Consider the following 27,478-nt stretch of genomic DNA (forward strand, 5'->3'; position numbering starts at 1 on the left):
AGGTGGTGTGGGAGGCAGGCAAGGCAGTGAATAGGAGAACAGGCTGCAAATGGTTCTTCACCCACTTCACAGAGGCATGGGCCCATGCTTTCCTGCCATTTGAACTGTGGCATGACTGAAGAGACATAGTTGCTTATATTAAGGTGAGATGGGCTGGAGATTGACAAGGCAAAAATGGCAGATTATAATGTAGTAGCATGGGAAAGTCCCACTTAACTAAGCTATTATCATAAGGTAGGAAACTTTCTAGTGGGCAAATCATATGTAGATGTCTGAGTCTGCTACCACCTCCAAGCTAACGGAGCTTGTCCTTTTGCCTAAGTTGTAGAGGCTTATGTTTTAGATCCAGATTTCCTGGGTTTATTTCCCTCAAACAGGGAAGTTGTTACATTGGCATTGCCCTTAGTTTGGGCAAAGGACGGTACATGCACTGACATGTTCCTCGTGTGCTTCAGCATCCAAAATAATATCAAATACAATTATGTTGGTAGCCATCAGCATCCCACTCACCTTTAACCTTGGCAAAAAAGAAGAGCCTAAATGATATCTGAGCTAGAATGTGGAACAGCGTGGGCAGAGGTAGGACTTGGGTTGTTTCTCTTCTGAGGGACAACGGTGCAATTAGAATGGGATGTGTTCCATAATGTAGGATTTAGTAGGTTAATAGCATAAGGATGCCTCCACATGCCTGATAGCGCTTAAGCATTCCTGCGGAGTCCATACACCTCTCTTCCTCCCTGTTAATCCTCAGTGGGATTTATGAAGGTAACGAATAAATACAGTGCCACCGGTAACAAGTTTGGAAATTGAGGGAACAGGCAGCCCAGCCCGTGTTTCATGTTCAGTTGCCGGTGAAAGCAAGCTGGTGTATTGCATTGCTGCAGGTGGTCACCCTGGCAGACTATGACCATGTGGAGGAAGTAACCAAAGAGGGTGTAAAGAAATCCCCTTCTCCAGGCTACCCACTGATCTGTGTAACGCCTTGTGATCCTCACTTCCCCAAGTACTTAGTCATGAAGGAGCGCTGCGATGAGGCCGGGTCACCATCTTCAATACAGTTCAGCTGGGAGTGGCAACCCCACTGATGGGAATGGGGCCAGAATCACCCCTTTGAAACAATTCGGACAATACGGCCGTTCCATAGCGTCAACCCACATGGTACGTGACTGTGTACAGTAGACACACGAGGTGGAGTTGCGCAATAACAGAAACTGGTGAGTGTGGGAGGTCTCAAGCACATCCTTGAAGATTTGCTGTTTTGAGATTCTAGGTCAGTAGAGAATCAGTTCTTGAAAGAACCAACTAAATTGGTAATGTGCGTATATTTCACACCCATCCAGCCACCCACAAAGCCCCCAGCTTCATTAAGAGAACATTATTAAGAATGCAAAGTCCAGCACACAAAAGTTAAGATGTGCCAGAAATAAGGTTGCCTGTGCAACCTTAATTCAGCCCCCGGTGCATATGCATTATGATACAGTCTTTAATTCCCTGATCAATAGGACACCTGCCTCATTTGGTGCACAGGACGGATAGTGCTCACTGAATGAAAACCTATTCAATATTTTGTTTTATTCTGGTTGTTTAACGGGTAGCCCTAGCCATTATTTACTTCACAGTGTTCAAACCCTTCTCTGAAGACAGTTATTAATTTCCTTCCGGACATTTCCATGGTGCTCCTCACAAGAACATGAAAGTGCTTCACAAACATGAATGAATCTATTTTCTGTGAAGTTGGGGGAGGGATGACATTTATCCCCATTTTACAGAAGGGGTACTGAGGTAGAGAGAGATCAAGGTCAGAAGTTTCCACTCATTTTGCATGCCCAACTAAGAGCCCTAGGACCTGACTTTGAGAGTACTTAGCAGTACATTGTAAGCCCTAGGGGACAGGGACCATCTCTTTGTTCTGTGTTTGTAGAACACCTAGCGCAATGGGGTCCTGATGGCTAGCAGCCTCAGGCATTACGGTAATATAAATAAATTGATAATAATAATCCATAATAACAACAGAACACTTTGTATATTCAGTCACAGCTCCCACTGACTTTGTTGCAGTTGTGAGTGCTCAGCACTTCTGCGAATCAGCCCTTGCGTGTTGGGGCGGGCCTGGCTTTGCCTTTTACATACATGCAAACCGCTTTCCTCATTCCTCCCAGGTGCTGGACAGCATTTACTTCAGCCGGCGGTTCCATGTGCGCTGTGTGGCAAAAGCCATAGACAAGGCCGGGCACGTGGGGACCCCACTGCGAAGCAACATAGTTACCATAGGGACCGACAGTGCCATTTGTCATACTCCTGTGGTAGCTGGAACGGGCCGAGGATTCCAGGCTCAATCATTCATTGCCACTCTGAAGTATCTGGATGTCAAACACAAGGAACATCCCAACAGGTATAAGCCTGGAAATGCGCAATCACCTGACCATGATTCTGGTCTCTTAGGGGTTTAACAGTTTAATACATTTTTTTACATACACAACAAACAGAACAGAAAAAGATGGATGTGTTTAAGAAATGAGGTCTCTTTTGTATATCATGAACTGGATCTCTTCCCCCCGTCCCCCCAACTCCTCATATTTAATAGTGAAGGGATGCAGCAAACATTCATATAATTGCCTCTGGAGTCATGCCTTACTCCTTGAGTTAGAAACACTGTAGTCAGTGGGTCTATATCAAGGAATACAATGCTACTCAACATCAGCAAGGAAATTCAGCCATAAATAAATATAACACCAATGAATTCAAACTTGTACTCTGAGCTGTTGACCAGACTGTGGTTATGTGCTGTGTAAACTGATACAATATGCTCCCCTTTTGAACAATTTTTGCATAAACAGCTGTTTCTGCTTATTTATTCTGTTCTAGAATCCATATTTCAGTGCAAATCCCCCACCAGGATGGAATGCTGCCTCTCATCTCCACTATGCCTCTGCACAACCTGCACTTCCTCTTATCCGAGTCCATCTACAGACACCAGCATGTCTGCTCAAACTTGGTCACCATCAGGGACCTGCAGGGCATCTCGGGTAAGCTTTAAAGCAAGCAATTGCTTTGTAAATGAAAAAGGAAACATGTACAGAGGGTAAACCCTTTAAGGCAAGGACCTAGCGTGCTATTGGCACTATATAATTAATAATATCTCTGTTAAAGTGATATCAATATGCAGTAGAGTTGCTACATTTGAGAGAGATAAATGGGGAGGAATGCACTGAGCAGATCATTTCCCCTTTCCTATATATGTTCTGAGGCAGGTCTTTATCAGGGTACATAGTGAGCCCCTGTGCTTCATTCTGCCTTGCGGCACAAAAAGCCGCATCAGCAAATGAAGCATGTGGAAGGGACGCCATGAGCCAAGGAAAAAATCCAAAACTTGTCTTTAAAAATTAGTTTAAGCTACCCTGGCACTGCAAACACTCTAATGCACAAGTCAGAATTGTATGTTCATTGCATGGTGTCACTATAGGGCAGAGTTAAGGTTGTTTGGATGCCCTAACTGTGCGTTTTCAGACCTTAACACGTCTGGATATTTTAGAAGTTTAACCTTAGCCCTGAGTTTCCTGGCTTTATAATGTTTGGTTTCTGGAATAAATGCAACATCCCTGTGACGTTTTTACCTTTATGTTATTTATATGGATTCAACCTTAACTCCAGTTTAACATAGCGAAAAGTGCCGCTAAGCAGTACTGTAATAAAAATCATCATCTCAGTATAAATCCAACACCTCATCTGATAAAATGTTATGTCAGTACCTAGGCCAGAGTTCCTTAATTTACAGAGAGATGTCTCCTTTTGTTTCCTAATTCCAGAAGCGGGATTCCTGGATGAAGTGACCTATGACAGCATCATTCTGGGTCCTGGATTTGACCGTCCATACCAGTTTGATCCCACCGTGAGAGAACCAAAGACAATCCAGCTCTACAAACACCTCAATCTGAAGAGCTGCATTTGGACCTTTGATGCATACTATGACATGACAGAATTAATCGATGTCTGTGGGGGATCTGTAACTGCTGACTTCCAGGTGAGGGTTCATTTCCAAAAGACTTGGGCCCAATCCAGACCTCTTTACTCAGGCAGAAGCCCTATAGCAGTAAATATTCGTTGGGCGTGCCTTCCATCCCACAGAATTAGTATACATTTGATTTTCCCCTCGCTATTATTTAAGGCAGAATGGTATATCATGAAATGCACTTGGCTCTTTTATTTTGATAAGAATGGTATTGTTTTAATTATATTATTCCATTATATGCTAGAGACTATACTGTAAATGTTGTAAGTGTAATAATGTATTGGTAATATGAAAATTCATGACTATTAACTATTTTGGACCAGATTCTCAGCTGGTGTAAATCAGTATTGAATTCAGTGGATATATGTTAATTTACCCGAGCTGAGAATTTTGCCCTCTGTGAATAGTGGAGTGAGCTCTCAGGAATTTTTTGAGATTTCTCAAATTTGCAGATGAGCACAGTGAGAGTAATAATCTAGTGTAAAATAATGGCTTGTGTGTATGTGTACCACTGCCCTCTACTGGTTGCAATATGTATAACCAATATATTATAGGTTTCAGAGTAGCAGCCGTGTTAGTCTGTATTCACAAAAAGAAAAGGAGGACTTGTGGCACCTTAGAGACTAACAAATTTATTTGAGCATAAGCTTTCGTGAGCTACAGCTCAAATTTGTTAGTCTCTAAGGTGCCACAAGTACTCCTTTTCTTTTTGCAATATATTATAACAACTCAGATTGGCTTGTGTGTTTACTGACTGAGCAAGCGGAGCTGCTCTTTTAATGTACTGAATAGAGACTTGCGTTTGTAGAGCTGAAATCATGATTCACAGTACCTCGTGCGCACAGTTAGCTTATGTGGTGGAGGCCAAGTATTATAACAGACACATACCCATACATTTATACTGCACACAGAGCGAGGGTACATGCAGATAAAGTTAAAGACATGTTTGCAGACTCAGCTTTGACTAAAGCTAGTGTTTTCGGTGGGTGAGGAACAGCTTTGTATTTACACAATGTTCTTTCAGCAGAACTGGGGGAGGGAGGTATTTTTCATTTCTCAAATGCTAATCAGGAAAAGACTTTCTTTATTCACATGGGCAAACTCATTCATCATTTTAGACAGTTGCTTTTATTTCAGTATTTTTTGAAAACCAGCAACGTCGGTAATGATTCACTGAGCTGTTATCTTTATACATGCCCATTTCATATATTAAAATACAGTTATCAGGATGTCTCGAGTGGTTCATAGGCTTTCAACTGACCCTCGGCACATCACCCAATTTGCCTGCTTTAGACAATTATAGAGAGATTTTTAACAGCAATAAATGCGGACCTAACTTTGTTCCCATTTAAGTGAATTGATCAAATTACCACTGACTTCAGGGAGAGCAGAGAGAGGCCAACATTGAGCATTTATCACAATCTTGGCTTTAATAATTAGAAATGCTACTTATTTCTTTATTATGCAAATCAAGAAAACTATTTGTCTGTTAAAAAAAAGTCTGACTCAAGAGTTTATCTGTAAGTATTTTCTTACTGCCTGAAAATCTTAAATAAGATCCTAGACAAATTACAATATTTTCTTTTTCAAAACATCTGCTGCTATCAATGCTTCAAGCACTTAAAAAAGAGCTTTCATCAACTCCACCAGTGTAAATTTGCCTCCGTACTATGAATTGCTAAATAAAGAAAAATACGTGTTTAACACTACACCAGAATGGCAGAGTGTGCAAGAAGATGTACTGTGAAGAGAGAAAAAACGGCTTTGTATAACGATACAATACATGAAATGGGCACGTGTAAAGATAGGTATAATATGATATCTTTATACCTTTCCCATTTCATATACAAAAATCCAGTTACCAGGGAGTCTTGAATGGTTTGTAGGCATGCTATAATTATCTGTGCACCAAGAGGGAGGACTAGACAAGCTTCCCACCCTCCCAACCATACTTGTTCATTAGTCAGCAATAATAATAGAAATGCAGGACTGGAAGGGACCTCAGAAGGTCTCCTAGTCCAGTCCCCTGCACTGAGGCAGGAATAGATGTTATCTAGACCAGCTTTTCTCAAACTAGGGTCTGTGGACCCCGGGGGTCCCTAGGGGTACCCCAGTGGTTCCTCAGGCCCCACTGATCAACTCCTCCCCCTCCCTCTCTTACCCCCTCCCTCCCAGTGCCTCCTGCATGCTAACAGCGGGGCGAAGGAGGGCTTCCTCCCCCCGAGTGCAGACACCGCAGCTCCCATTGGCCGGGAACTGCAGCCACTGGTAGCTGTGGGGGCAGTGCCTCCGGGCAGGGGCAGCATGCAGAGACCCCCCTGGTCTCTCCACCTAGGAGTCACTGCCAGAGGGTTGTGCTGGTTGTTTCTGGGAGCCACCCAAGGTAAGCGCTGCCCGGCCGAAGCCCTCACCCCATCCCATACCCCAACCCCCTGCCCCAGCTCAGAGCCCCCTCCTACACTCCCTCCAAGAGCCAACACCCCTCACTCACTCAAACCCCCTGCCCCTGCCCAGAGCCTACACCCAAACTCCCTCCCAGACCCTGCACCCCTTCTCACAGCCAAACTCCCTCGCAGAGCCCGCACCCCGCATCCACTCCTGTACCCCAACCCACTGCCCCATCCTGGTGAAAGTGAGTGAGGGTCGGGGAGAGTGAGATGGAGGGAGGATGGATGGAGTGAGTGGGGGGTGGGGCCTCTGAAGGGGCGGAGCAGGGGCTGAGCTGGGGAAGGCTTGGGGGTCTCTGAAAATTTTTAAATCAAAATGAGGGTCCTTGGGTTGCTAAAGTTTGAGAACCGCTGATCTAGACCATTTTGTCCAACCTGTTCTTAAAAACCTCTAAAAACAGAGATTCCACAGCACCCCTAGATAATTTGTTCCAGTGCTTAACCACCCTTACAGTTAGGAAGTTTTTGCTAATGTTTAATATAAATCTCCCTTGCTGCAATTTAAGTCCATTGCTTCTTGTTCTGTCCCTATTGCAGTGGTTCCCAAACTGGGGTTCGCAGAACGTTAAAGGGGATTCGCCAGAAAAATTTCACTAATGGCGACCAGAGGACCCCAGTCATTGGAGGCAGCAGGTGGGACCTGCTGGGCAGGGCAGACAGCCTGAGCCCCAGGGAGAGCAGGGCCGGGCAGTTGGGGCTGGCAGCCCGAGCCCTGCCCCCATCAGCAGAGGAGCCAGCAGCCCAAACCCCAGGGAGAACGGGGCTGGGCAGTTGGGGCTGGCAGCCCAAGCACCAGCGATCAACGGGACTAGCAGCCCGAGCTCAGTGGAGCTCAGCTGACCGGGGCGGTCAACGGGGTCCAGCAGCAGGAACCCCACAGAGTGCGGAGGAAATTTAAACTTAAATCTCTGGAAATACTCATTTTTAGGAGGGGGTTCAGGAGATTTCACAATTTCACAATTTTCACAAAGGATTCGCGGGCTGTTAAAGTTTGGGAACCACTGCCCTATCGGATAAGGAGGACGATTTTTCACCCTCCTCTTTATAACAAGCTTTTATGTATTTGAAGACTGTTTTCATGTCCCCCCACAGTCCTCTTCTCTAGACTAAACCCAGTTTTTTCAATCTTTCCTTTATAAGGTCATATTTACTAGCCCTTTAATCATTTTTGTTGCTCTTCTCTGGACTTTCTCCAACTTGTCCACATCTTTCCTGAAATGTGGTGCCCAGAACTGGACACAATACTCCAGTTGAGGCCTTATCAGTGCTGAGTAGAGTAGAAGAATTATTTCTCGTGTCTTGCTTACCACACTGCTGCTAATGCATCCCAGAATGATATTTGCTTTTTTTTTTTTTTGCAGCAGTATTACATTGTTGACTCATATTTAGTTTGTGATCCACAATAACCTCCAGATCCTTTTCTGCGTACTCCTGCCTAGGCAGTCATTTTCCATTTTGTATTTGTGCAATTGATGATTCCTAATGTATTACTCTTACAGGGGCAGGGAAGCAAGACCTTACAATGCTTTAGAAATACTGCATCCTCCCTTTGTACATCCTACATGTAGGACATCCATGATTCTCCTTGTGGAAAGAGGTAGCTTGGCATCCACATGGCACAAAATCCAGACCCATGGGAGAAGAATTCTATGAATGCTGCTCTGACTTTTTTGCCATTTCTGTGGCAGGTCTGAGTGTATAGGGTTTACTAGTTACAATAAATCTACAAAGCCTTATTATGATCTGGTCCCAGTATCTTTCTCCCCCCCTCCCAAAATCCATAACCATCTTTTTGTTGATTGACAGGTGCGAGATTCTGCCCAGTCCTTCCTGACAGTTCATGTCCCTCTCTATGTGTCCTACATTTATGTGACCGCACCAAGAGGCTGGGCTTCTCTCGAACATCACACAGAAATGGAATTTTCCTTCTTCTACGACACTGTTCTCTGGAGAACAGGTAGATGGCACATTTTTCCTCTTTTCTTAGCTGTAACTGCAGTCCTCACTTTGGGCACAACTTATAGATTCATAGATACTAAGGTCAGAAGGGACCATTCTGATCATCTAATCCGACCTCCTGCACAACGCAGGCCGCAGAATCTCACCCACCCACTCCTACGAAAAGCCTCACCTATGTCTGAGCTATTGAAGTCCTCAAATCGTGGTTTAAAGACTTCAAGGAGCAGAGACTCCTCCCTCAAGTGACCCGTGCCCCATGCTACAGAGGAAGGTGAAAAAACTCCAGGGCCTCTTCCAATCTGCCCTGGAGGAAAATTCCTTCCCGATCCCAAATATGGCAATCAGCTAAACCCTGAGCATATGGGCAAGATTCACCAGCCAGATACTTGCTGAAGCACATGGGAGTTCTGTCTGAGTTAGGACACATGGGATCAGACCCTTAAATTGTAAATATTTAGCAAGGGGAGTTGTCCTTCACCTTTTTAGGTCTGTCTGTTAACAAATGAAACTGCCTTCAGTGAGTCGTAGAAATTGTAGCTGGAAAAGACCTATTGGGTCATCTAGCCCTTTCACTATCCTGGCAAGATTGTTCACTGGGATATGCTTTTTAGTGCTTTCTCCAGCTCTCTTTGAAATTATTCAAATGTTGGTGCTTCCTACCACAGTCTGACAGATCTCACCATTTGGAATTTTTTCCCAATAGTTGGTCCAAACTGACTTTTGTTCAGTTACCGTCAGGTATAAACTCTGCACAGTCTCTCTCCTTTTTTGATGAGTATACCAAAGAACCTACACCTGTCTGTGGTCATCTTGTGTGTGAGCCCATCCTTTCTATTTAGTCAAGCTGTCCGTATTCCTTTTAATTTCCCTCCAGTTTCCCCCTCTCCTTGAAACCTGTGCTTGTGGTGAGTAGGGCAAGAATTCTGTTTTGCAAAACATACTGAAGTTTCAGGATTTGTTGTCATTCTGCGCCAGAACAAAACCAAGAGCTTTCTAACAAAATGTTAAAAAAAATCCATGAGTACGTGCGCCACTGCAAAATAGCCAGTTATCTGAATCAAGCTGAGCAGGAACTTGTATCTGCGTCTCTCCCGGGACTACAGGCTATTCTGGGCTGTGTCTCTCTCATTTTGACCAGAAAATCCATCCTGATATGTTTAGACAAATAGGAATTTTCCAATGAGAAACGTTTCATCCAATCTTTCCTCTAATTTTTTACATCCATGTGCAGAATGAATTTGTTATGTGCACCAATATGGAAGTGATGTGTAGCGGGGGAGGGGCTGAGGGGTTCAGAGTGTGGGAGGGAGCTCACAGTTGGGGCTGAGGGCTCTGAGGTGGGGCCAGGGATGAGGGGTTTGGAGTGCAGGCTACCCCGGGACTGCAGCGTGGAGAGAGGACTCCCCCGACCCTCTCTTGCCACAGCAGCCCAGGGCTGGGGGAGAGGCGCCCCTCCCTGGCTGTGGCAGCTCCGAGGCTGGGGCCTAGGGAGAGGTGCCTCTCCCTGTCTGCGCGGCCCTTGATAGCCCGCTGCATGGCCGCATAGCTTAGAGGTAACTTAGGTTTCATCGATAAATTTCCGACCAGCTGAAGCTAACCCAACCCTTCAGCCCTCCCAGGAGTAGTCTCTGTACTCACATTGAGTAAGAGCTGCAAGGATTGGGCCCTGGATGTGTATTATCAGATTTTCCACCTCTGGAATTCATGCTGGTGGTGTAAATTTGTTCATTGCAAGCAGATGTTCTAGACAGTCCCCTTGCTGTTACATTCACTTTCTCCTTGATCTGGCCATACAGGGATTCAGACAGACAGTGTTCTCTCCGCCAGGCTGCAGATAATAAGGATCTACATCCGAGAGGATGGCCGGCTGGTTATTGAGTTCAAGACCCATGCCAAATTCAGAGGTAAGAGTGTCAGCTTTGATTTAGAACATCATACAAATATTGATTGGTCCTGAGGACAGCGATGATAAAGTTCTAGGATTGTTGTATGAGGGCAATGTTCACGTTCAAAGAATTTATTTTTACCCAAAGGCCAATTTGCTTTTCTGCTGTTATCCTCTTAGCTGGTTGCTGTTTGTTTTATTCATTCCCTTGGTTTATTTGCACCATAATTCACCTGCATTGGGAAGGACTGGTAGTATTCTGTCTGCCTTACTCCTTTTCCACTTGTTCCTGCCCAGGGCAGGCCAGCTGTGCTTTCTGCCTTCAGGCGCCAGTGCTCTAAGGAACAGGAAACCAGAGCAAGCCCAGTTTAATGCCAGGTATTGGGGACTCCCAAAGCCAGCAGTGAAAGTGTCGGCATTAATGGTAGGCAGCTGGATGGAGTGAGGTTCCTATACACCAGAGTTTGCTGGCTGCTGTTAGAGTCAGCTGGTCATTGCAGGAGACTACTTTTGTCATGGCCCTTCTAGACGAATGACTTTCTGAAATCCTCTGATTGTTGCTCTGGCAACATAGGAAATGCTACTGTACATCAACTGCCAGTGTTTTACCATCGTGGTATTTGTAAATCTTTCTTAGGACAGGCTTGATCCTGACTTTCAAAAGTAGCCATTACTCACATGAGTTATCCCACTGAGTTCCAAGTTCTTGAGATCCAAGATTGGATCTTTTCATATTTTGTTTTATTTTAAACCTTTGATGGAACATTAGATATTCTACTGACCACCTCTCCAGCATGTGACTTCAAGACAAGTTTGCAAGAAGGCTAGATACAGGTAAAAATATGTATCTATAGGTGATGTATTTGTATTCCTCCATACAGGGAATTTTGTGATGGAACACCACACTCTGCCAGATGTGAAGTCTTTTATAATGACTCCAGACCACCTAGGAGGGATTGAGTTCGATCTGCAGCTTTTGTGGAGTGCACAGACTTTTGACTCCCCCTATCAGCTGTGGAGGGCAACCAGCTCCTATAACAGGTGAGGAAGGAGGACTGTGGGTACAATTGGCTTTATAGCTTCCATCGGCAGAATGGTGTTTGTGCGTGCTGAGAATGCCAGCATTAACAGCATCCTGGAGCGAAGTGTCCAGTTCAGACATACTAGCACTTAATTTCTCTCTCTGCTGTTATGGCATTAGCCACTAGCATGAAACTTTATTTCTGTTTATCGCCTGCATGACCTTGATAAATCCTCTAACCTGTTTGGATCTTGCCTAAGCTGAAAGGCTCTTTTGGGCCTAGGATATAAGAATAGAGGTATAGTAAGGGAATGGCCTTGTCTCATCTGACAGATGTCCTGAACTTCTTTTGATATGCTCATAAGTGTTTGACTCTCCAAGAACTTTTCATCTATCATTTGTAGGGGCCTGGATAGGTCAGGGGATTGGTCATGGGATATGGAGTCTTTGGGCCTGATTTTCAGTTGCCCTGCATCTGTGTAGCTCTGGGGTAAATGACTGCACAAGGTGCAAGGCAACTGACAATAAGGTTTCTATTCACTTCAGTGGCAACAGCTGAATTAAACCCTGGTTGGTGGGTAGCCCCTAATTTTGTTATTATCTGGTTGCTCCTTTGTCTTCCTCCTCCAGCTATGCTCTGTATCATCTTATATAATTGACACCTCTTCAAAACCCCTCCTTTTCTTTATCCAATTGCCTCCTCTCCTCTTCTCCGTGTCCTATCTTCTGTTTGTTTACCTTAAATTGTAGGCCCTTTACAGTAGGGAATGTGTCTGATTCTGATACCCTCACTCAATGGGACGACTTGTAGAATGAAATACTACTTTACTGGCTGAGTAAAGGTATTAGAATCTGGCCCTATGTTAGTAAGCACTATATACCTACATGGTTCCTCATAACAAGGATTGTTGGTGGCCTATGTAAAATGGATTCAGGGGCCTCAAGTCCAGTCATCACTATCTGCCTGGTGAGCAGGCTCTGCAAAGGGAGCTAGAATTGAATGGCCTATGGAACCTGCATTACCTCAAGGTTTTGAGTTGAGGCACTTAGGAGTGCAGCTTTCACAGCTATAGCCTACGCTGTGTCTGTCATGTGAATAAAGGAAGAGCTTAATCTCCAAGGCTGTCAATCCAGTTCCTTTCAAGTATACTGAATTCGTTTTCGGGGGGAACAAAATATTTGTGTAAGTAGCATGGAGGTACTGGTAGTGACTTCATTCCTAAGGGCGCCTTGAGATTTGCACTTTAGAGCAGGATTTTAATCCCTGTATTTCACAGTTTAATTAAAATTAAGGCTATCCTTGATATAAGTACTTATGCTATGATCCAGAAGTATCTTCATTCACTCTGCTTTTCTTGCTATCATTTCAGTAAATGATCCCTTGTCTCTCATCCAGCTATGTTCGTTCACACAGGCAAATAGAGCATCTTTAATTATTGTGGATCAAATTCTTATCCCTGCTGTAACTCCACTAGACTTGATGGAGTTACACCTGGTGGTGATGGTTCAAAACTTTTATCTTCAGTATTAGAATAGTGCAACATGCATGGATAATCATTTGTACTAATGAGAAAAGGCTGGATGCAAGAAGCTATGCAACTGCCCATCTGATAAATGTTTCCAGGCAGGTAAACAACTCCCAGATTAATACGGTAACCATGGCATCTCCCATCTGTTTCCAGGAAGGACTATTCTGGAGAGTACACAATCTACTTAATCCCTTGTACTGTGCAGCCCACGCAACCGTGGATTGATCCAGGAGACAAGCCATTGGCATGTACTGCTCATGCCCCAGAAAGGTGAGGAGAGGCACTATTCTCCTGTTTCACTGCTCTCTCAGACCTCAAGGCCTGCGTTCAGAGTTGTTATAAATGTGTTAACTTCAAGGGAGTGGAGCGTATGAGTAACTGATAGTTTGTGGGGTCAGAAATGAAGAACCCTCCACTGAAAGAGATGGAAGTGTGTGGAGATAGGAATGAGGCATAGTTATATTGAGATGTGAATGTGGTTGGGGCAAACGAATTTCATAGATATTCAATAAAGCCACTTAGTTATTCAAACAGAATGTGTGCAGTGGAATATGTTCCCAGAGGAGGAGGAGTAACGTACACAGCACCACAAGCTGAAATGGCTTAGATCACAGTGTTGACTTTGTGCTAGCTTTACAAGGATACTGTCTGTCTGCTTGCATCATTTGCATGGACACAGCAGGCATGTGCTATGAGCTATAGCAACAGCAGAAACTAGAGGGGAGGAAACTCACTATTGGCTTTGAATTCTAGCAGTGAATGAGACTATCCTCCATCAAAATAGTTGAACAGGGCTCCCTCAACATTAAATCTATATTTTGACTGGAGCCACTCAGAACGGTTTGTAATACGGCTAGTTTCACTACTGAGCCCTTGGCTCGGATGTCAGCAAAAAATGGTCAGAAAGGTAGGGGAAAGCATGAGATCTTTTTTGTTTCCTTTTGCTTCTGTCAAAGACAATCTGTTACACAGGCCTGATTGTCACAGGTGCTGAATATCAGTGGCTCCAGTGGGAGCTGCAGTGCTCAGGACAACTGAAAATCAGAACCGCGTTGTTCTCGTTCTCCTTTTGGGGTGAAGTTCACTGCCCCCACCCGCATACACTCAGCCAGAGTAATTGGGCTGCATGCAGGCTACTAAGCAGGAGTTGGGTTGTAGAAGATGAAATTCGCTGTTCTAATCTATGGCTCTTCTGTGATCGCTACTAAAGATGGGTTAGTGGCCACTGTCTTTCTCCATCCCTTATGGGGCATTGGAGTATATGAAACTCATGCTCATTCCCGTGGCCTGCCTGCACACCCCAGATCCATGCTGGTTTAGTCAGTCCCAATTCCGTGGCTTGTAGGCGATGCAGAAGCCCACAAGAAATCTGCCTGCTCCCCCCTGAACAGAAGTTGATCCAGTAAAAGATATTACTTCACCCACCTTGTGTGTCTGCTCCCCACTGGACAGCCCTGCCCATAGGCTTAAATAGTGTGCAGTAGCCCTCCTCAACTGAGAAAATTTCACTCTTGATGCATAGCCTTTATACCAGGCAACAGCTGTTTGTTATTAATGAGTGTTGTACCCCATATGCTCCAGTTTGAGCATATAAACAATAGGAAATAAAGTTCCAAAGTGTCAAACAATAGTATCACAGCTGCTGGGTTCTTCTATAGACTCCTGTGCTCTTAGCAGATGCTACATCTCTGGAGGAAAATGCTGACTTGTGGTGTATGCAGCTCAGGGGAAGATAAGAGTCTAAGGTTGAGTCTTACACACAGATTTTGTAGAATTCTGTTGGTTAGGGGTGTGATTTTTCATAGAAATAATTACACCAGCATAAATCCTAGTGTAGATGCCATTACTTGTATAAAGGTGCTTTATACCAGTATAGCTTATTCCCCTTCCCATATGGCAATAAGCTAAACCAGTATAAGTACCTTTATATCAGTATAACTGTGTCCATTCTAGGGTATACCGATTTAACTATATGGGTATGTTTAAAGTGGCATAACTTATGCGTGTGGACAAATCCAAGCTACATTACCTTCTTTTCTTCTTTGAGTGCTTGCTCATGTCCATTCCATATTAGGTATGTGTGCTCGCCACATGCACTGGTGCCGGAAGATTTTCCCTCAGCAGTATCCATAGGGGACTGGCTCTGGTGCCCCCGGAGTGGCGCCTGCATGGCGCGGTATAAGGGGTGCCACCGGCTCCCCCCACCCTCAGTTCCTTCTTGCCGTCAGTAACGGTGCTTCCGCTAGCATTGTTTCGTTTTCTGTTCTTGTGAACTTTGAAAACCTGTAATATAGTTGTATATAGTTAGTAGTTTCTTAGTTACCCTTAGTAGTAGTTCTCAACTTTTCGTTAGTCCCAAACGGGACTCAGCCGGATGACGGGGCATGCCATGGTCCCCAGGCTTTAAGCCCTGCGATCGCTGCAAATGGCCTATGCCTGTCAGCAAGACTAAGGTGCTTAGGTGAAGGGCACATAAGTGACAAGTGCCATATCTGCAAGTCCTTCAAACCTAGGACAAAGAGGGAGCGTGATATCTGTCTAAGAGTGCTCATAATGGAGTCGGCACTCACTCTGGAAGCAGAGCAGCGGCCCGACGCCACACTGAGCACCACGGCTCCAGCGAAGAAGCCGGAAAAGACTGGGCAGGGAAAATCTCTACCTCCAATAAGGGACAGGAAAGGACCTGGGGTCAGCCACAACCCGTGCCAGGCAGCTCAACACCCCCAGCGCAAGTCAAGCGGTGCAGCCCATCCCATACTTCGCCTACGACCCCGGGTAGAGGTGCAGGCCCTATCCAGCTTTAGGTGCCATCGACCCCAGAAGCTCTTTGAGCAGCTCAAGAGATCCTGATGCTCCCAGTGCCACCCACATCAGCTCCTGCAGTACCTGGTCTTGGAGAAAACCCACAGTGGGACCTATGCGTGTCCCTGCCTCAGCGGTACTGATTCCCATCGAGAGGGACATCCCGCCAGCGTTCGCCCATCTGAAGCTGTCACTCCTCAGTGGAGCCTTCTTCGGTCCCTGAACCGGGGACAGTGATCGAGGGACTCGAAGCTTACCCTGCTGGTAGATTGGCGCAGACCCTCTGAGGCATGTGTCACCCAGCAAGAACTCTGGGACCAGCCCCGACCATCTCCAAGGGCCCAGGACCGATCGGACACCAGAGACCGCTGATCACTGGGCCATCATTGCCTGTCTCCTACAAGGAGGTCGCCCTACTCAGGACGATCCTCCTGGCAACCAGCCAGTAGTAGCTCCCAGTCCCATTCAACATCCCAGTACTGGTCAAGTAGCATGAGGCGTGGATCGCTGGGTATCTGACGCAGATACACCGAATGCTGGTGGTCCCCAAGAGCCCAACCAAGACAATCTCACTCGGACAGGTCGACTTCAGGATGCAGCAACCAGCACCGGTTGGACAAGAGCTACCGCTCAGCCCGATCCTGGTCACCCACTACCAACTGCTCTGCTGGTAGCTCCGGCTCAGAACAAGGTTCCCTGCCTGTGGGACAAGCTCTGGTACTGGCGATGCCATCTACATTATCGGCACCGAAATCTGTCCCATGGCCCCAAGCACAATGGCCAGCTCCATGGTATCCGTGGAACCCTTGGGGGTTCACCCAACCTTCCCAGGCTGCCGGATTGGTGTGGGGAACCTCGGAGAGGCCAGCAGCCTCGGTATCCCGTCCCCCTCCAGTGCTCGAGACTTTGGGGGATAAGACCCCACAGGTCCAAGAGGACCCAGTGGCGCAAGCTGCTGGACCACCAATGGATATGGAGGTTCCCACGGCACTGGAATCGTCCTTGTCATGGCCGGATGAGGCTATCATGAGGCCCCTTCACCCAGTTCCTCAGGATGAAGCCAGGCTCCCTGACCATGACAGGAGGAAGGCATCGGAGAGGGAGTCCTTGCTCAGACCCTATTGAGAACAAAACCGGTGGCATTTCCTGTTCTGTCTGATAGCGAACAGGTCCATTTGGGGAGTCCCCACCTTTGGAAGATCATGCAGGCTACCTCTGGATGGAGCAACCACTTGTGGTGAGAGGAGAAGTCCCTGCTGAGCTGGTCTGCCAGTGTATTCCTGACACCAGGAAGGTGACAAGCTTCCAGGTGAATTTTGTGGCTGATGCAGAAGTCCCACAGATGGAGCAGCTCCTGACAGAGAACTGATGAGCATGCTCCCCCTTGCCTGTTGATGTAGAACATTGAGGCTGTGTTGTCCATCAGGACTCGTACCACCTTGCCAGACAGGTGGGGAAAGAAAGCACTGCACGCCAGCTGGACTGCTCGGAGCTCTTCGAAGTTTATGTGTAACCATGCCTCTTCCGGAGACCTCATCCCCTGTGTCTGGAGATTGCCGAGATGTGCCCCCCCCCCCCCAGCTGAAGTCAGAGATGTCCAACACCAACTTGATGGAGTGAGGAGGGTTGTTGAACGGAGTCCTTTCCAGGACTGTCCTGTGGTTGGTTCACCATCTCAGTGAGGTAAGTATCGTCTGAGGAATGGTAACAATCTTCTCCAGGGGATCTTGGGACAGGGAATAGACCGTCGCCAGCCATTGTTGCAGGGGCCGCATCTGGAGCCTGGCATGGCAGACCACATAAGTATATGTTGTCATGTACACCAGCAGGCAGACCCTGGCCCTGGCAAAGATCAAGAGAGACCTGGTACAGATTATCATGATCGCCCGTAATCTCCTATCCATGGCCCGTGAACTCCTACCCACCTCCAGGGGTACTGCTTTGGAGTCACCCAATATGGAATGGACGTGAGCAAGCACTTGAAGAAGAAAAGACAGTTACCTGTTCTGTAACTGGTGCTCTTCGAGACGTGATGCTCATGTCTGTTCTATAACCTACTGTCCTTCCCCACTGTCAGAATTTCCGGCAAGAAGGAACTGAGGGTGGGGGGAGGTGGCGGTGCCCCTTATACTGTGCCATGCAGGCGCCACTCCAGGGGGCGCCAGAGCCAGTCCCCTACCAATACTGCTGATGGAAAAACTTGTGGCACCGGTGCATGTGACGAGCACACACACCTAATATGGACTGGACATGTGCAACACATCTCAAAGAACACCAGATCTGGAAAAGATAACTTTTTTTTTTTCTCCTCCCAAATTTAGATTTTTGATCCCAATTGCCTTCCAGCAGACAAACCGCCCAGTTCCTGTCGTATACTCTCTGAACACAGAGTTTCAGCTCTGTAACAATGAAAAAGTATTTTTGATGGATCCCACTAAATCTGAAATGTCTTTGGCAGAAATGGATTACAAAGGAGCTTTTTCAAAGGGTAAGACTTTTTCCTTCACTTTGTTAATTTACTTTAGCTAAAGGATCCATCTGTGCAGCCTCTATTATTGTGTAAGAGAAATGATGTGATATCAGAGATTCGTCTTGCCTATGTGAGCATGCTGTGTTACAGAATCATGCTACAACCCTGTAACACCATGACTGTAACTGTTGTATAATACCACATATACCACATATACCAAAAAATACCACATACCACAATATGGCACCATCTACATCGGCAACTCTAAACCCTATCATAATATTATTCCCCAGCCTGGTTAATTTGGCTGTATAGGTGGTCTCTTTAGTCTTTCTGAATAGCTTCTCTTCCTCCCATGTATATAAATATGACTATTATTCTCTCAACCTTCTCAGGTCAAATCCTATATGGCCGTGTGCTTTGGAATCCCGAACAAAATCTAAATGCTGCCTACAAACTGCAGCTGGAAAAAGTCTATCTCTGTACTGGCAAGGATGGTTATGTGCCTTTCTTTGACCCTACTGGAACAATCTATAATGAAGGGCCACAGTATGGCTGTATTCAACCCAACAAGCACCTAAAACACAGATTTCTGCTACTGGTAGGTTGTACGCTGGACAAAATTGTGACACAGAATTGTGGCAGCTGTGGAGTTGTGGGTAGTTATGTCAGGGCGGATTCTGGAACCATCTCTTCGCTAAACCGTGTGAGAATCTGTGACAGGAACACTTTGTATTTCTGATATTGCCTTTGGTCTGATAAAATTCCATGGAGAGCCAGTGAGGTTGAGCAAATCTCAAAGACACAGTTCACATCACAAAATTACTGAATGGAGATGGAGACGAAACTACTCTCTAACCCAGGTCAGGGGTGAGGCACAATGAGGCCCATTCCAGATGAGGAAAATGAGCCATTTAGCAAGCATGATAGCTACCACATCTTAAATAGCATGTTTTAAACATTACCTCATTTAGACCAAGGTGGTGATGTTGAAACACACTTTAGCTTGTCGTGGGTAACACTACGGTCCCTGTGTTTAGCTAACATGTTTGCGAAATGGCACCACATTTTCCTAGTGTAGACAGGCCCTGACTGGACAGGAGGGGAAGCTTGCCCAGCTGTTGTCCGCACTGTGCACGTTCCGTGTAGAAAACAACCTCATGTTCTAGGATTGTTGATCCAGCATCTTTCAAGAGCACTAAATTCGCTTTCTCTTCTTCACAGACACTGTGTAACTAAAACTCAGGCTGTTTGTTTAATCCATAGCTCTCATTTTTTAGTTTCGTCTGCTCAATCGCTCTCCTCAGGCCTTGTCTACACCAGGCTTTTTTGTCTCCAAGTTTGCAGCATGGCTCCCAGTGCTGGTAGACCGACAATAGCAGTGTGATTGTGGCAGCTCAGGCTAGCCACCCGAGTATGTACCCAGGGATCAGGCAGGTTTTGTACTGGGGTCGCTAGCTTGAGCTGCTCCCCATGTTGCCACACTCCAGTTCTTAGCATGCTACCTAAAGGGATCCTCTGGAGGCAGCCGTACAGCTGTGTTCCTCAGTGCCAGCACTGGCGGAATCCTCCCATAGCTGGATACAAGGCCTTTAGGGCTCTTTTAGGCCACTCTAGCCTCTTTATGCGGCATAAGTGGGCTGGAGCAGGGGTGAGGTTCTCACCTGTAGAGTAGACACACCTTTAGTTCCGTGTGCTTTCACTGAAATATTTGCATACAGGACTGTCTGTATCCCACTTTTTCTTATATGTTCCTAATGCAAGTAGCATCTTACTGCACAGCTATGTGAAAGGCAGGAGGGTGGTGGTTTTAGATCATATTAAATATAAATCCAAATCTTGTGGACATTACCCATCTTTTCCTCTCTCCTTATTCAGACACCTTTCCATTGGTCTGAGGACTAGGAAAAAGTTGAGAAACGTCCTTGTGATTTAGACCTCATTTTTAATGGAGAAAGGGTTATACAAATATGTTTGTAATAGCCCCCCCAGCATATAGAAGGACGTTTACCCATCAATTTAACAAAAATCCTCTTTCATTGTATGAAATAGTGACTAGTGCATACCACATGTTGAACTGTAAGTGCAGACTTTGAAATTAACATTTACCAGGGTCCTGGATGGCAGCCATGCTACCATTCAGCAGCATAATAAAAGGTACCCTTAGTATTCTGAGTAATTTTCATGCATCTATGTTTTAGGCTGGTTACACACAGCACTGGGGTGTTTAGTTTAATAAATCTAATCTAGGAATGGTCTATTACAAACAAAATATGAAATGCTGTAAATCAAATTGCAATCATAATTATTTCTTATGCTCTGAAATGCCTTTATTAAAAATTATTCTTACCTAAGTCCTAGGAGCTGGCACTTTGCACAACTACTTGCATGGATCTGGGACTTGGGTTTGACTTTTGGCTGAGAGAGGTGGGGCATTATTCTTGGACCTGGATTCTTGCTTCCGCTCTGAGAGATCTGCAGAGGTGACATGCTTAGCCTCAGGTGGCTGTGGCTAATTTATTGAGCCCCAGACACATACCCACATGGATCTCAACACTGTATTAGGACCTCTGTGTTCATTTTTATGTTTGATTGAGCAGCGCTTGATGATGTCCTTTTTAGTGAAGTCCTCCTGAGTCTAGTTCAGCAGGTAATTGTTGGCTGTGGCTTGGTCTTTGCAGGAAGAAGGGAAGCTGAAGTAAGAAACTAGAAGAGTAGCAGAACTCTAACAGGAGCATAGAAGTCCCTCTCTGGGGAAAATAACAGCAACTGGATAATTTATGAAAAAAAATGGTTTAAATTTCTCTTGGGGAAAAAATGAAAGGCAATATTAGGAATAGGGACACTTATGTCTTTGGATTAGCACCAGGAGTTAAAGAAGGAGTGTGTTTTAAGGAAGTTTTTGACTCGAGAGGATGGCCTTTAGATGCACAAGAAGAGAGCCGTGCTGGGTCGGCTTGGAAGGAGGCACAAGGACATGAGTGAGAGATGCTCTTCTTGTATCCTTTTGCTGCTTCCTATAACACATTAACCAAAAAGTCAACTTTGACAAATATCACTTGTCATGTAGCTGTTGATTGCCAGTTTGTTACTAATGCATGTGTCACCCATAGAGTGTGTTCACATTTCATGAGTACATATTGCTTTCTGTAAATTCCAGGACCGAAACCAGCCTGAAGTAACTGATCAGTACTTCCACGATGTACCTTTCGATGCCCACTTTGCCTCTGAATTGTCTGATTTCCACTTGGTGAGCAGCATGCCAGGAGTGGATGGATTTACTATGAAAGTGGATGCTCTCTACAAGGTGTGTTGCATGAGATGTACCGTACCACAAACCAAAATTTGTGATGCAGATAGTCCAAGATACTTTGTGCTTTACAGACTCTAGGCCTGACCCTGCATGTATACAAGTCCAACGCACACTAGGGCAAGCCTTGCAGTCTTATCTAATTTTCTGTGGACAAAGGCAGCACATATTTCCTAGTGCCAGAAACAGTCTTCAACAGTTTAGGGCCCTAATTCTGTACTGGGATCCACTAGCACAAGTGTCTGTATCCATGCAGAGTCTCACTGAACCCAGCTCATATTAACTTCTTTTAATGCTAATCTTCAGGTAGGAATTCCAGCCCAGGTCCTTAGTGTTCAGTCTGCGAATGTGCTGAGCCCCTTTAACTTATTCTGAAGTCCACAGGAATTTAGAGTACTTAGTAGTTCTCCCGGGATAAGCCACTCAGTTACAAAGGTGGAATTCCTAGAAGGTGGGTGCTGTTTCTGCACAGTTACCCAGCAAGATATGACTTTGAGCAAGTTTAGAATATAGGTGAGACCTACATTGTCAACAGCTACATGAAGGAAGCCATCTATCAGTGGGTTTTACAGGAGCTGTATGTTAATCAATTTGAAGGTTCCTATTGACTCAGTGCACATTGATTCAGCCCCTTAGCCATGGTGGGCTATTGGACAAGGAACTTGCTCTTCCCTGAGATTCATCTCAGCTCACCTTAAAATCATCATATGTTGGAACGAGGCATTAGATGGGAGAATTTTATAAACTGTATTAAATAAATATGTATTATTTTTCCCTTCCCCTCCCTTACACTTTTCCCACATTTTCCCATTGAACTCAATTTGGATTTAGGGCTGCCCAGCATTCTTCAGGATCAGACCCTAAATTAGACAATGAATACTGTTCAGACAAATTTCAGAGTAGCAGCCGTGTTAGTCTGTATTCGCAAAAAGAAAAGGAAGGTGCCACAAGTACTCCTTTTCTTTGTTCAGACAAAGTTCAGCTCCCCACCAACACCCAGACTGGATTGATTTGTTTGACCTTTCCTAAGGTATTTAGTTTTTAAAATATATTTGTAATGACAGTTCTCCAAGCAGAGAGTCTCTTTTAAGAGTTATTATTTATGAATAATTTATTAGTATTATCATAGTTATCAGAGCTGGTCAAAAACCATAAACAAATTTATAAAAACAATTTTATTGTTCTTTCAAAAAAACTTGAAATTGATTTTTTTCAAAAATCAAAAACTGCCAAACTTTCAGAGGTTTAAAAGGGAAAAAATATGATTTTTTTGGCATCAGACAAATAATATTAACACAAAATGTCATAAAAAAGGAAATTTTAAAAAAATCCAATCAGCTATTTATTAATTATTATTGCTAGAACTGGACAGAACATTTAAAAATGGTGAACACTGAAACAAAATATTGACAAAATATTCTGGGCAATACTTGCCCCCATCTTTTGGTCACCAAAAATTGTTAATATATTGCTATTGGTCACCAAACTATGTGATAGTGTGATGGCTTCCAGTGTGCTCAGTGCATGAAGAACTGAATGGGGACCTCCAAAGCTAAAACCATGAGCTGCTACAGCTTGAGCTAAAGCTCCCCAAGGACTGTAACAGACCCATAGTATCTGTGAATCAGGCACAGACAGGGACCTATAACGTGCACTTGTCCCTGGCTTATAGAGTAGCACTTACCTATTTCCATCAGCTTTGAACAGAATTCTAGCATCACTTTAGCTAACGTCCCAGAGTAAAGTCTCTTGTGTGTATGTGCTGTCATAAAGGTGGAAGCTGGACACCAGTGGTACCTTCAGGTGATCTATATAATTGGCCCAGAAACCATTGCAGGGCCCCGTGTTCAACGGTCTCTCACTCACCACCTGAAACGCAGCCGCAGGGACCTGGTGGACAACAACGGCAGACTGATTCTGGATGACTCCTTGATCTATGATAATGAAGGCGACCAAGTCAAGAATGGCACCAACATGAAATCGCTGAGCCTGGAGGTGCAGGAAGCAGTCACGGCTGCTTCCTTATCACAAACAGGGGCGTCCATAGGAAGTGCTTTTGCTGCCATCATGCTGCTGCTGCTCATGCTCCTGTTAGTTTGCTTCATAACCAGGAAATGTCGAAAGCAGAAGAAGAAGAAGAAGAAAAAGCCTGCCAAAGACATCATGGAGGAATATCCTCTCAACACCAAGATAGAAGTACCCAAGAAAAACATAGAAAGGGCGGAGAAGAACATAAACAGACAATACTGCACTGTAAGGAATATCAATATATTAAGTGACAATGAAGGTGCCTACAAGGTCAAAGGTGCTAAGGTCAAACAAGTGAACTTAGAGGTCAAAGTTCACAACAATTTACATGATGGAACAGAAGTTTGAGAGTGCACGTTTTTTTTGTAAAAGCTTTTTATAAATTGTAAAAGAAAAAAATTAAAAATTTACTGGTATTTTTATAGTCTTGTGGAAAAGGGAAGAATATAGCTTTGAATGGTGGACAGCAATGCATCCTCCCATGCTTCAACTCACAACTGAGCTACCTCATTCAAAGCAGGACTGTGTGACACACCCAGGGCAGAAAACATTGAAACTTTCATGTGGTATCTCTACCAACACTCTGTTCTGTTTTACGCTACACCACTTTCATAACAGCATTCCTGGCAGCCAAATATTTACATAAGCTCTACAGTGATTCTAACAAGAACAGTTCATTGTAATGGGTTTAATAATGCTGTAAGATGAACAGGGCAGTGCAGTATCCTTAGATCAGACGCACAGTGTTTCGCAAAGATCCTTTTAAGAGCTGGAATCTATTCAGTTCCACTCTATACTGCTTTCCTTTGCTCTTCCTTTTTGCTGGAAGACATCACACAGAACATGACTGTTTTGGTCAAGCATACAGGCACACAAAGCCAGTTCTGAAACTAATGCCAGTATCTTCTCAATAGATGATCTGCATGGGAGTGAAATGCTCTTCGAGAAAATCACCCCATGAGGGCCCACACATAGCAGCGAGTATCACTTAAGCCCCAAGTTAAAGGGAAATTAAGTTGTGCCCAGGATCTTCTGCACTGGAGTGATTGTCACTCTCAAATGAGCGTGAATCTTCCATTGTTCTCCATCCTGGAGATTTAGGGTGAAATCCTGGCCCCCCTTGAAGTCGATGGCAAAACTCCCATTGACTTCACTCTGACTCTTTGAACTACCAATCCCACCAGCTGTCCTTCCAGCTCAGTGAAGTCTGGAACCCAAAATCATCTCTGTTTGGTCTCCCAGTCAGTAGCAGCAGCAGCAACGTTCTAAGCTTGAAACACCTTTCATTGAGAACCGTCCACAAAGTCAATGCAAAGAACTATTTGGAGCAGTCTAGATGAGGGGGTTGTCCACTTGGGGGTTGCAGACAGTTGGTTGTGAGCCACAATGCCCTTCCCATATTGTTAAATGGGATGGAATCCTAGTTAAATCCCAGCTATATGGGAGGAGAGTCCTAGTATTGAAAAGAGCAAGAACGATTGATAAGGAAAAAGCAGTTGAAATGTTCTAACTTTTGCTTACAATGATCTGAGCACTTTGTACTGTAGTGTGTTACATTTTCATGGTGCTGTACCGACATTAATGAACCTTTTAGCATTATTCCAAACCTGATATTTGATTTTGATGAGATACCAAACCTTTTCTCCCCTGACCCTCAATCATATACAGTATAGATGGAACAGTTGCTCTACTGCATGATGTACTAGAAAATAGTGTGCACAAGCATGCCATGCCTGTTATTTATTAAACAATATTGTCTTATCTGCACTGATTTCCGAACTCCTCAGTAACCTTTACACTTCTGGGCGCATTTTAAACTGCATGAAGTGTGGAACAAACTCATCCCCCAGGCTTTGAGTTCCAGCTTTGTGCAAACTGGAAATAAAGCAGCTGGTACTCACTACTGCCTGCAAATTTTAGGGTTTTAGGTTTTCCCACACCATTACAAAAACCCACAGCACAACACGTGTCCTTGTTTTTAAGAAGGTTCTCTTCATTTTAAATTTATTATTTTTTAAAATGGAGGGACAAAAAAGCCAAAACTTGTTTTGACCGCAGTAGAGCAACTGCAACTCTGGTACCTTATGATTCCATTCACACTTTATAGTAAGGTTCCATTCATAAATATAGTTTACAAATTATTAATAGATGTTTTAGTAAATAATAATAATAAAGGCGTCATTTTCATTATCCCTTTTTATGGATGGGGAAATTGAGGCACAGAGTCGGGAACTGACTTGCCCAACCTGACCCAGCAGACCCCAGTGGCAGAGCCAGAAATAGACTCCTGAGTCTCGGGGACAGTTCACTAGTCACTAGGCTACAATGGTTAATCAATTGTTATAGAGGCCAAGAGTTTGCTTATAATCTTTTGACACATTCTACTGATGTGCTGATAAACATCTGTATTTTATGGCTGCAACAGGCTTATAACATCACCGCTCACGTATTAACCCTTTTCAAACTATTTATAAATGGAACATCACTATGAAGTGTGACCATGATTCCTTTAGCTGTGTCCCCCATCTCTATTATAATATTTCCTGATGTGGCACCATTTCAGGTTTGTTTCTGGTAGCTCGGGTACTTGGTTTACATATTCATACCAACGTCACACAGACATACCTAAACAATAATATTTTGGGTTGTCAAAGATCTGATATTACTTTTCTGGGTCTATTAGGCATTTGGCCAGAAGGTGTTTGTTTTTCCCACAGATTCAACAGCAACTGGATAATATGTGTAAATATAATATGTAATGTGCGCTTTCTGAGTAGCAGTGAGGTCTGATTATTCAGCTTAAATATTTACAGGGGGGTCTGTTCTCCCTGTGATGCATGCAGACTGCTCCCATCAGTGATTGTTTTAGACTGCAAGCTCTGCATGGCAAGGACTGTCTGCTTTGTGTCCTGAACAGCACTGAGTTGCTCAGTGCTTAACACCAGATATATCATAGTGTTAAATGGGAGTTTTATGCATATGTTTATGGAACTGAGAGGTGGAAAGTGGCAGTAAAGCCATCTGATTTCACACAACACTGTGTAATAACAGAACCTGGGATCCTTCCTGTGTAATGTTCAGAAAACAAATTCAAGAACTACCCCCGGCAGATTAATTATGACAACCTCACATTAGTGACTTGCCTATGGAAAAGTAAAACACCTGCAAAATTTGGGGTGTTCCTTCATTTCACTTTGATTGTCAATATCCGCTCTGTTAGACGTACACTTCAAATGAAAGTGTTGAAGCTTTGGATTTGTGACTTAATCATTTTATTCACAATTGTCAGCTGTGTTTTATATATGTTGATCAAAGAATGTGGGTGCTATTTCATTTCATTCAGATATGAAGCACCCACATTGTCTCAGCTTCTGCAGTTTGCTTGTTAAGGAATTATAAATCCTACTGTACTTTTTTTTTTTTTAAGTATTGAAATTAGTACAAATAAAACTTTGGAAGTTCATTTTCTCTTGTGTATTACAGTGCTGTATAAATAAAAACAGAGCCAAGGTGCAATGTTACAGTTCTCCATATTTGTACAGTTGTTTTAACCTGATGACACTGGGGACTTCATATATTTCTACTCTTGAGAAATAATAATGTTGAGACAGGCTTATGTATGACTGCATTTTTCTGACCTTGCGTGTGCATATGTTTGATATCCCTCAGTTATTTTACTGTGCATTGCACACACCCCCCGATGAAGACCATCTGATATGATCTGAATATATCACTTGTGGTGCTGTCAACCTGTTTTCTTGAATCTCATTATAATGTATGTATTTTGAATATCACTCTGTTATGGAGTTAATGGTTTTTTCATGCAGTACAACATGTCACAATACAATTTTTTTGGCTAACAAACAACATTTTGGTTACTTTTTGATACAAGCTTTCCATTTATTTAATTCTTCATGACACACATGAAGCACCTGAATCTCTTTAGTCAGTGTTTTGAAGAAAGATGTCTTAAAGTTAGACATGCATAGTGTTATCCAAAAGTTCAGTTATAGCCTAA

The 27,478-nt window shown here is 44.2% G+C and overlaps 1 protein-coding gene across 1 annotated transcript in view; it reads left to right on the forward strand.

Annotated features, from left to right (window-relative positions):
- Nucleotides 1-27,338, forward strand: part of FRAS1 (Fraser extracellular matrix complex subunit 1) — a 302,180-nt gene extending 274,842 nt beyond the window's left edge. Inside the window, 13 exon segments of the mRNA XM_038399497.2 lie at nt 885-1,069; nt 1,071-1,158; nt 2,160-2,392; nt 2,866-3,026; nt 3,807-4,021; nt 8,263-8,413; nt 10,212-10,319; nt 11,182-11,341; nt 13,004-13,120; nt 17,974-18,140; nt 18,518-18,723; nt 21,283-21,429; nt 23,206-27,338. Coding sequence (XP_038255425.1) covers nt 885-1,069; nt 1,071-1,158; nt 2,160-2,392; nt 2,866-3,026; nt 3,807-4,021; nt 8,263-8,413; nt 10,212-10,319; nt 11,182-11,341; nt 13,004-13,120; nt 17,974-18,140; nt 18,518-18,723; nt 21,283-21,429; nt 23,206-23,808 — 2,541 coding nt within the window. The 3' untranslated portion in view covers nt 23,809-27,338.
- The last annotated feature ends 140 nt before the right edge of the window (nt 27,339-27,478 follow it).

Source organism: Dermochelys coriacea, chromosome 4 (assembly GCF_009764565.3).
Source record: "Dermochelys coriacea isolate rDerCor1 chromosome 4, rDerCor1.pri.v4, whole genome shotgun sequence".
NCBI classification, from domain to species: domain Eukaryota; kingdom Metazoa; phylum Chordata; order Testudines; family Dermochelyidae; genus Dermochelys; species Dermochelys coriacea.